Here is a 9,624-nt window from a genome sequence, read left to right as displayed (position 1 = left end):
CTTAACAGCTATAACCAGTTAACAAAAAAAATAAATAAATAAATGTGAGTATTAACTAATAATTAATCATAGAATTCTGGTAGTAGTTATTAGTTAATTCCGTTGCTCAAACATTACTTGACATGATAATATGTAACGCAAAATACTAACAAACTTGCAATAATATGAAGACTATTAATATTAAAAAGTCTCTTCTCATTCAACTTTGCATGCATCTTACAAACACTCTGGTTGTGTTCTTCATAGCCAATGCACATTTCATGATCTTGCAATAGTCCTCATCATTGGATTGACAACAATGGAGATAAACCAAACAATTTTCAAGCAAGTGAGAGTGATAGAGTCAACACAGAAATCCACTATCTATGAAGTTTGTCTCCATATACCACCCAAAATAGTGTCCGACGGCATCTGGGCCAACGAAAAATCCGGCAACTTTCCTTTGCAGTCAAGTTTGACATTGTTAGAGATGCAAATTTGCGTTATTTTCACCCTCATGCATTGCTTTCATTTCGTTCTCAAGCGATTCGGGTTCCCCTATTTCGTTTCGCAGGTGTTGGTATGCTCAATCTCTTCTGTCTATCTCTCTTTTTGCACATGAAGAAATGAAGATAAATTTCATCATTACTTGCATCACAAGGATTAAAATTCAAAATCTGTTTACATTACCGTCTTCAATTTTTCAGGTTGGCTTTGTTCTAGGCCCTTCATTGAATATAGATTGGTTGAACAAATACAAAATGATGGTGTTTCCTTATGGAACTGAAGAAGTATTGGGGCTAATTTCATTGGTTGGCTACACATTCTACATGTTTCTGAATTCTGTGCAAATGGATTTTAGCATGATAACAAGAAGTGGTATGAAACCTTGGGCAATGGCGGTTGCTGCAGTAGTTGGACCTCTAGTCATCTGTTTGAGCATATCTTTTGGAACAAGAACTGTCTGGCAAGAAGTCGCCGGACCCGGGGAAACATTGAATTTGGTCGTGATTACCCAAGCTGGCTGTTCCTTTGTTGTCATAGCTTCCTGCCTCTCTGAACTAGACATCTTGAACTCTGAACTCGGACGCATTGCGTTGACAACAGCGCTTTCCAGCGATTTCCTTACTGCCATAATGAATTCACTAAGCATTATCTTTACCAAGAGCCAAGCTGAAAAATATGATGCAAAAAAAATGGCTAGTGGCTTGGCAGTGTATTTTGCTATTGTAGTCCTAGTTCCTCTCATCGGCCGCCCTACAATGAAGTGGGTGGCCAAGAACACCCCGGAAGGAAGGCCGGTGAGGAAGATATACACCTTTGCCATGGTCCTCTCGGCTCTTATCATAGGGTGTTTTGCACTAGAAGCCAACCTACCCATCATATTTGGAATTGTGATGTTAGGATTCGTCGTGCCGGAAGGTCCTCCATTAGGATCTGAGCTAGTCAAGCAATTTGAGTTGATCAATGTATGGTTCTTTCTGCCACTCTTCGTGACTGCTGCCGCCATGAAGGTAGATCTTAACAAAATAGGGGATGACCCTGCTATGGCAGTGGCTACAACAGCAGTCATATTGATAGTCCATTTGATCAAGATGTTATTGTGCACAATAATTTGCATCTTTTGCAAGATACCAACAAGGGATACTATCTGCCTTGGTCTAATCTTATGCTGCAAAGGTGTTGTGGATTTTAGTGTCTACCTGTTTCTGTATGAATCAGGGGTAATAATCAATTCTACACTCCAATTTTCATGCAGATAGTGTTTTTCTTTTCCTCCTCCTTATTCTTTTGCTATGCTCACAAGGCATCATTTTGATATTGCAGACATTGAATAGTTCAACAGTTGCTACACTGTTTGTATCTGCATTGATACTTGGAAGCACTGCATATATTGGTATCAAGTCCTTATATGACCCTTCAAGGAAATATGCAGGGTACCAAAAAAGAGACATTTTGCATTTGAAACCAAATTCAGATCTTAGGATTGTTGCATGCATCCAAAAACCATATCATGTGAATATGATCAAGAATATGTTGTATCTTTGTTGTCCAACAACAACTAGCCCTCTTCAGGTGGAAATACTGCACCTCATAGAGCTAGTTGGGAGTGCCACCCCCATCTTTATCTCACACCAGCTCCAAGAGTCAGTCAGCAGAAGTCACAACTACTCCGGCGATATCATGCTCGCCTTTGACCTCTTCAAGCATGAGAACGCCACAGTAGAAGTGAACACCTACACTGCCGTATCGCCACAGCGCCTCATGTACGAAGATATCTGCCATCTTGCCCTGGACAAGGTTGCATCCCTCATCCTCCTTCCGTTTCATATCAGATGGGCCGACGACGGTTCTATTGATTCAACCGAAGAGAGCATACGGACCCTGAACAACAAGGTACTTGAAAAATCACCATGCTCGGTTGCCATTCTTGTGAATAAAGGGCCTTGTGACATTGCATCAAAGCACATAGCCATGATCTTCTTGGGGGGTTCAGATGATAGAGAAGCATTGTCCCTTGCTAAAAGGGCAATCACAGAACTTCATTATAAATTGGTTGTGTACCATTTGGTTGGAACACAGAATGAGTCCAGCAATTGGGACATTATGCTTGATGAAGAGGTGCTACAGAGTGTGAAGGGGTGTTATGGAACTGTTGACAATGTTGCATATGAAAGAATATTAATTGAGGATCCTTCACAAACCCAAAGATTCATTCAGACTATAGCTGTTGAGCATGATTACTTCATAGTTGGGAGACGCCATGGTGTCAAATCATCTCTTACAGCAGCACTTGAAAAATGGACTGAGTTCTCAGAGTTAGGTGCAATTGGGGATTTGCTTGCATCACCAGATACCAATTCTAAAGCTACAATTTTAGTTGTGCAGCAACAGAAAATGCCACAGCCTAACTCATAGATCCTAGTTGCCACCCTTAGGTTTTGTAGTTTGTGTTGTTATGTTGTAAATAAAAGTAAAATAATCACAATGCTGTGCTAGTTTTTCATAAGCACAGTGCAACAACAAGTGTTGCATCAAATTCCTGCTAGTTTCAGAACCTGCAAGTGGTTTCTTTAATCTGAATTCATTTCATCTGTTGATTAATTTGAAAAGCAAAGAGAAAAACAAAGATTTGCAAAGCATATCATCAATCAGTACATAAAACAAGATCATTGGTTTGAAGAGAAAGGAGCACATATCCACAACAAGACAAGAGTACATAATTCAACTATCAACTTGATATCTTAAGATACATCACTATTTCAAAATATCAACTTAATCTCTCAAGATACATCATTAACCAACAGAAATCAAAAGTAATGCCTCTAAGTCCCTTCTTATTGACATTGTAATAGAAATATGCTGCAAATAAAACAACATCTTCTATTAACTTGCCACAATTTCTACTTCACTCCTGCAATAATTAAAAAGGGGGGAAAAAGAGTTATCAAACAAGCAAATACACCAACACATACATGCAAAAACTAAAAAACGTAGGACAAAGGAAAAAGCTAAGAGAAGTTAACAAACCTCGTCGTCATCGTCATCATCATCATCATAATCACGATCTTCCTTCTTCTTCTTGAGACGGGTAGTACCGCCTTCTTTGCTGATGGGCAAGTCCATTTTTCCAAAGGGAGTGTCAACATTAATTTTCCCTTTCATGGTGTAACCTGTACCTTTTCCTCTAATCATGTCCCACAATGCAGAGCCGAAATCCTTGGGCCTAAAGGTAACTGGAATATCAATGTAACTAATGCCACTTTTCTCGATTTTCGCAGACTTGGTGAGTTCAGCAGCTCCAATGCTGACATCACCAAGCCAAACCTCATAATCAAGCGTATTGAGGCCAAGGTCGAAATCATTCTTGTTTTCCAATTTCAAATGAAGAGTTGCAACTGTCTCTTCGAAAGAGAACTTATCAAAATGGATCTTCTCAAGATCAATATCTGGCTTGTAAGGTATGGGGATTTCTCCAGTCTTCTCCAGAGGTAGAGTCAGCCTCCCCAAGATCGGAACATCGACAATGAGATCAACCTTCAACCTATAAGGAATGATGCTCCCCGGTTGAATATCATCATATGTTTGCTTAATGTCATCATAAATCAAAGTAACCGGAACCTTGACAGTCTCCTCTCCATGCGCATGAATTGTGCCAGCATCCGGTATCAATCCAGACACTAGCTTCCTTCCATCACTCTCAACCAAGTAGTTTATGTCAATCAGAGGGATCGGCACCGGATTAGGATTCTTTACAAGCACATCAACAACAAGGTCTGCCTGGTGAAGATTGATCTTGGGAATGTGGATTGCTTTAACATCTGCACTTGGCTTCCCAAACCCTATAGCCCCCTCAATCTTCTCACCAATGTCATGAATGAAATCCTTCACCTTCTCAATAAATCCACCCTTCTCACCCTCCTCTTTATCATCATCTTTGTGCTTCTCATCCTTAGTACCCCTTTCCACTACTTCCGGCTTGTCAGACGTCGACATGTTTCTAAGCAGAAAACGGTAAACCAATTAGCCTTGGCCAAGATCCAATTGCAGCAGATCAAATTCAAAATCAAAGTAAATCCAATTGCAATAGAACATAATCAATGCAAACAACATTTCAGAACTTAACCAAGTGATTAATCATTTGCCAAAATCAAACACTACAACAATCTAGATCACATTCATAGTAGTCAAAAATCCAAACTTCAGATCACGGATCCCCAAACAATGCTACAAATACTTATTATCCAGATCAGCGTAGCAGTGTACTAAAAAAAATAAAAAATAAAAATCATCATGTGATGGCTTCATAGTTAATGAACTTCCGAGTAATCAAACTAGGATTTTTTTAATCCACAGGATCACAAGGTAAATGCAAGTCAACTAACCAGATCACAAGGCAGCAACACCAAAAATAAATTAAATTAAAAGAAAAAAATCTAAAATTAAAGTATGAACTATTGAGCTGAGATCATAGAATAAACAGAAGAGTAGTTAAAGAAGTACCTGAAATGAGATCAGTGAAGTGATAAACAGAGATAGAAAGAGAGATTATCAGTGTGAAGTGTGAAGTGTGAAGTGAATGAGTAAGACGGAGAAAAGATGAAGATTTTGTAGGAAAGAAAAAAATCAAAGCTTCGAAGAGTGCATAAGAGGATTGAACGGTCAGAGATGTGACGTCGAAAATGTGAAAAATGCAGAGCCGTTGATTTGATTGAAGTCTTAATATCTGTATAGTCTTTCAGGGTCACGCTGATGATTAAATCCACCGACCATTCCTTCAATTGTGGGCCCCACGCGGAATGGCCACGTGGCTTGCTTTGTCTAAGGAAGAGAACACCAGCCAGACTATGTTATTTTTTTGGGTTAAACTTAAGACCATTTTCGGTAGAAACTCATCCCAATTTCTGTTTATAGCCTATTTGTCATAAAAAGTAATTTTACATCAGTTTTTGTGTCATAAACAGTAAATAAGAATTCAAAATATCTCTCTCTTCTCTATTAGGAGGAACTAACTTTAGTCCATATTGTGATCCTACTTAATTAATTAATTAAAATACTTGAAATTAATATAATTAATTTTTTTAATAATGTAATTAAATTTATAAATTTATAAATAGTTTATTATTAAAAGATATTAATATTAAATAAATTCATATATAATAATAATACACAATATATAATTCGGGGTTACACTAATTTATAAAATTACTTAATACCAAGAAAAACATAATTAAGCTTTATAGTTGACAACAAGCATTGTGAAATTGCCATATGTGTTCAATCAAGTCCTCTTTCAATTGTCTATGCTGCTGCCTATTTTGAAGTTGGACATTTCTTTGGAGAAATTGATAGTATGGTGCGAAATCTTCTTCTCCCAGCTAAGGTTGTGATAAGCCATTTTCGACAGCATCATACTCTAAGCCCTAAGCAAAATTTCCTGCATAAATGTCTCTTTCATCCTCAACAATCATATTATGTAATATAATACAAGCTCTCATTATGTTGGCAAGCTTCTTCTTTTCCCAAAAACGAGCTGGACCACGTATAATTGCAAAGCGTGCTTGCAACACGCCGAATGCTCGCTCCACATCTTTTCTTTGCCCTTTTTGGTATTGTGCAAATAACTTGCGTTTCTCCCCTTGTGGCTTTGAGATTGATTTGACAAATGTGACTAATTCAAGATAAATACCATCTGCAAAATAGTATCCCATAGTATAATTATTACCATTAATAGTGTAATTTACCTCCGGAGCACGGTCGTTTAGGATATCATCGAATACTGGAGAACGATCTAACACGTTGATATCGTTATTTGAACCAGAAACTCCAAAGAACGCACGCCATATCCAGAGGTCTGAAGATGCTACAACCTCAAGTACTATGGTTGCAACCCCACGATAACCACTCATGTACATACCTTTTCACGCCTTTGGACAATTTTTCCATTGCCAATGCATGCAGTCAATGCTACCCAACATGTCAAGGAAGCCACGACCCTCCGCCATTTGTAGCAGACGTTGTACATCATTTGGTTTGGGTTTTCGCAAGTATTCATCCTCAAACACCGAAATGACACCTTCAACAAATTTTTCCAAACATTCAATTGTAGTGCTCTCGCCTATGCGCACATAATCATCAACAGCATCAGCTCCTACGCCATATGCTAACATCCGTAGCGCAGCGGTACATTTCTGGAGTGGTGACAAGCCCTTCTTCCAGTTGCATCAACCCTCTGTTGGAAATACGGATAGACGTTTGAGAGAGCAACTACTATCCGAAGGAACACATGTCTTCTCATTCGAAATCTCCGTCGGAAAATGTCAGCGTTATACACTGGTTCATCTGCAAAGTAATCTTGATAAAGGCGATCATGTCCTACTTCTCGATCTTTGTTGATCCATCTACGAGTAATTGGGATAGAGCTTCTATCGATATCTTCTTCTTCTGAATCTTGGAGTAAACACTCATCGATCCAATTATCTATCAGTGTGTTATCTTGCCGTCTTCTTTTGCCATACAAAGCCTCATTAAACATATCATCAAAATTTCTAGCCATATTTAGAAATGTAATTTTTAGTTCTCTTTCGAGGTGAGAAACAAGAGTTGAAGTGGAGTTGCAGAGTTATTGATAGTTGATATTTATAAGTGTGTCTGCAATAAGTACCTTAACGGCTAGTTAACGGCTATTTTTGCAACGGCTAGTTTTGCAACGGTCACTTTCATGAACAATAAGGGCACAATAATATTGACTAATTTAAAAACTTACATCAGAAATAAATAAAACAAACTACATCATAAACCAGTAATACGCAATAAAAATAAGAACATACTACATAAGTCTACGAATACAAGGAACCATTAAGTAAACCACTTGGCGATTATTTTCTCACATGCAATCTCATGAAGAGCTCGTCGTTTTTCACTCATTGTAGACGTGTCAGTATTAAGTATTTGCATATCCATCTCCCTTTCCCTTTCCTTGGCCATCCTTTTCATTTCCCTTTCTTTTGCTTTTATCTCCATTTCTTTAATATACCTCTGAGTTTGTAATTCTTTTTCTTTCATTGCTGCTTGAGTTTGTAATTCTTGTTCTTTCATTGCCGCTTGAATTTGTAACTCCTTCTCTTTGATTGCCATAATCTTTGCTCTATGTTCCTTCTCCTCTTCTCTTTCTTTTTCCCTATCCATTAGTTCCTTTTCTCTAACATTCTTAATATCTTCCATGAGAGATAATTTTTTGACAATCGATGATTTTCTTTCGCTCAAATCTTCAGACATCTGTGCTTTTTCCTTACCTTTTCGCTTGCTCTTCTTTGATTCTTGTGGGCGAACGGGAGAGTCCACACCGGGTTCGTCAGCCAACGGTGTTTCTGGGTTTGATGAGGATGAGTATGCTCGAGTTGCATTAACCTTGGTTCTCTTTGAGCCACCACTCTGTGTAGGTAGTTGGCTTCTCCATTTTTGCTCCAACCGAAGCATGTTCCAATATCTCTCAAAAGTAAATTTTTTACCATAATTTATGGAATAAAGTTTATAAGCCAACTCCTTTATATCATCAGCGTTCGAACGACTCCTTATGTTTCGACTAGCTTGATCGTAGCAACCAGCAAATTGTGCAACAGCCTTGTTGATCTTATACCATCGTTTCTTACATGCAACTACCCCCGTTGTCATGTCGGAGCAAAATTCTGCACAGTAGCTATGAATTCGACTCCAAAATGTTTTTCCCTTTTGATCAGTACCAACTATAGGGTCAGTTGAAATATTTAACCATGCACTGATCAGCATCTCATCCTCTTTCCAATGCCAGTGTTGAATACTATCTTGCCTCCAATCTTCAATATCATCATCATTGATGTCGATAGCATCTAATCCACGAGGGTTGGCAAAATCTGAATATTGCGAATTTGGACTAGATTGTATAGGAGTCTGAGAGGATGGGTTAGAAGAGCCACCAACACCAGATGAGTTATGTCTTGATGCACAAAATTGAGTTGGAAACGGCAAGGAAGTTGGAGTAACATTTCCGATAGAGGGGTTAAATATGGATGAAAATGGAAAATGGGGTATTTGTGAATCTTGATTTTGCGGTTGGAATATAGGAAATTGATTATTATAAGGAGTTTGAAAATTGAAATTAGAAAGATTTTGTGGATTTGGATTTTGAAATGTATTTGGTAGTATGAAATTTTGATTTGGAACTTGAGAGTTTGAGGTTTGAGATTGTTGGGTATTTGGAATTTGAGGAAAGTTTTGTAAGTAATTGAAGAAAGAGTTGAGTTGGTTTGGATCCATTTTTTCGAACAAAAAATAATAGTAGCAGAATTTTGATTTTGTAAACTTGGAAGAAGATGAAGAATAGTAGTAGAGAGTGTGAGAATAGAAGTGTATCTAAGTGGTATATATAAAGTAACAAAATATTAATTTATTAATAATAACGGTAACATAGTAACGGCTAGCTTCTAACGACTATTTTTACAACGGCTAGTTTTGCAATGGCTAAATTAATATAATAATATAAATATAAAAAATATTTAATATTAATTATGATATAAATAATTAATATAAATTATTAATAAATTAATTATAATTTAATTACTTAATTAATTATTAGTTAATTAATTAATTTATTACAATTATTATTGAATTAATTATTATTTAATTATTTAATATACCTATTTAGCTAATTAATATTATATATAATTATTTATTTTCTAATTAACGTGCCAAATGGCAAATGTTGATTTGGCAATTATTTATTGGTTAATGAGAGTCCCATTCAGAGAGACTCCCTCACCTTGAATTGCGTGAAGGAACTCAAATGAATTCCTCTCCAACGCCCCATCTCTTTTTTTCCTCTGACAGACTCCCTCACCTTGAATTGCGTGAAAGAACTCAAATGAATTCCTCTCCAACGCCACATCTCTTTTTTTCCTCTGACAGTACAGTAAGAGGGCTCCATTTCTTTACCCGTTGGAAATGCTCTAAATTTCATATTTACTATTTCAATCATTAATTCATTCATTACAAGAGTTTGATTAAAAACCTAAATTTAGAAAAAGTTTAGATTGGACACTTTTATCTTTAACAAATTTTTATTAATCTATTTTTTTAATTACTCCAATCATTGATTCTTATGTAGTT

At 37.0% G+C, this 9,624-nt stretch overlaps 3 protein-coding genes and 1 pseudogene across 4 annotated transcripts; 1 reads left to right on the top strand and 3 right to left on the bottom strand.

Annotated features, from left to right (window-relative positions):
* The first annotated feature begins 298 nt into the window (after positions 1-298).
* LOC110273497 (cation/H(+) antiporter 4-like) lies at positions 299-3,166 on the top strand. Its single transcript, XM_052251453.1, has 3 exons — positions 299-559; positions 687-1,703; positions 1,807-3,166. The coding sequence occupies exons 1-3, from the start codon at positions 299-301 to the stop codon at positions 2,896-2,898; spliced, it is 2,370 nt and encodes a 789-aa protein (XP_052107413.1). The 3' UTR covers positions 2,899-3,166.
* A 12-nt stretch (positions 3,167-3,178) lies between these two features.
* LOC107496667 (uncharacterized) lies at positions 3,179-5,143 on the bottom strand. Of its 2 annotated transcripts, none has more exons than XM_016117974.3 (3): positions 4,984-5,143; positions 3,511-4,480; positions 3,179-3,394 (listed from the first exon to the last, which is right to left on the bottom strand). In XM_016117974.3, the coding sequence occupies exons 2-3, from the start codon at positions 4,474-4,476 to the stop codon at positions 3,389-3,391; spliced, it is 972 nt and encodes a 323-aa protein (XP_015973460.1). In that variant the 5' UTR covers positions 4,477-4,480; positions 4,984-5,143; the 3' UTR covers positions 3,179-3,388. The 2 variants fall into 2 exon arrangements, with proteins under 2 accessions (XP_015973460.1, XP_052108071.1); XM_052252111.1 differs by having other exon boundaries at positions 3,179-3,391.
* Positions 5,144-5,717: 574 nt separating this feature from the next.
* LOC107496628 (uncharacterized) lies at positions 5,718-7,036 on the bottom strand (annotated as a pseudogene).
* A 231-nt stretch (positions 7,037-7,267) lies between these two features.
* LOC110273496 (glutathione S-transferase T3-like) lies at positions 7,268-9,442 on the bottom strand. The gene is made up of 3 exons (XM_021126618.1): positions 9,427-9,442; positions 7,582-8,558; positions 7,268-7,309 (listed from the first exon to the last, which is right to left on the bottom strand). The coding sequence occupies exons 1-3, from the start codon at positions 9,440-9,442 to the stop codon at positions 7,268-7,270; spliced, it is 1,035 nt and encodes a 344-aa protein (XP_020982277.1).
* Positions 9,443-9,624: the final 182 nt, after the last annotated feature.

This window comes from Arachis duranensis, chromosome 7 (assembly GCF_000817695.3).
Source record: "Arachis duranensis cultivar V14167 chromosome 7, aradu.V14167.gnm2.J7QH, whole genome shotgun sequence".
Lineage (NCBI taxonomy): Eukaryota > Viridiplantae > Streptophyta > Magnoliopsida > Fabales > Fabaceae > Arachis > Arachis duranensis.
The sequence above is the reverse complement of the archived record's forward strand: the minus strand, read 5'-3'. Positions and strand labels throughout refer to the sequence as shown.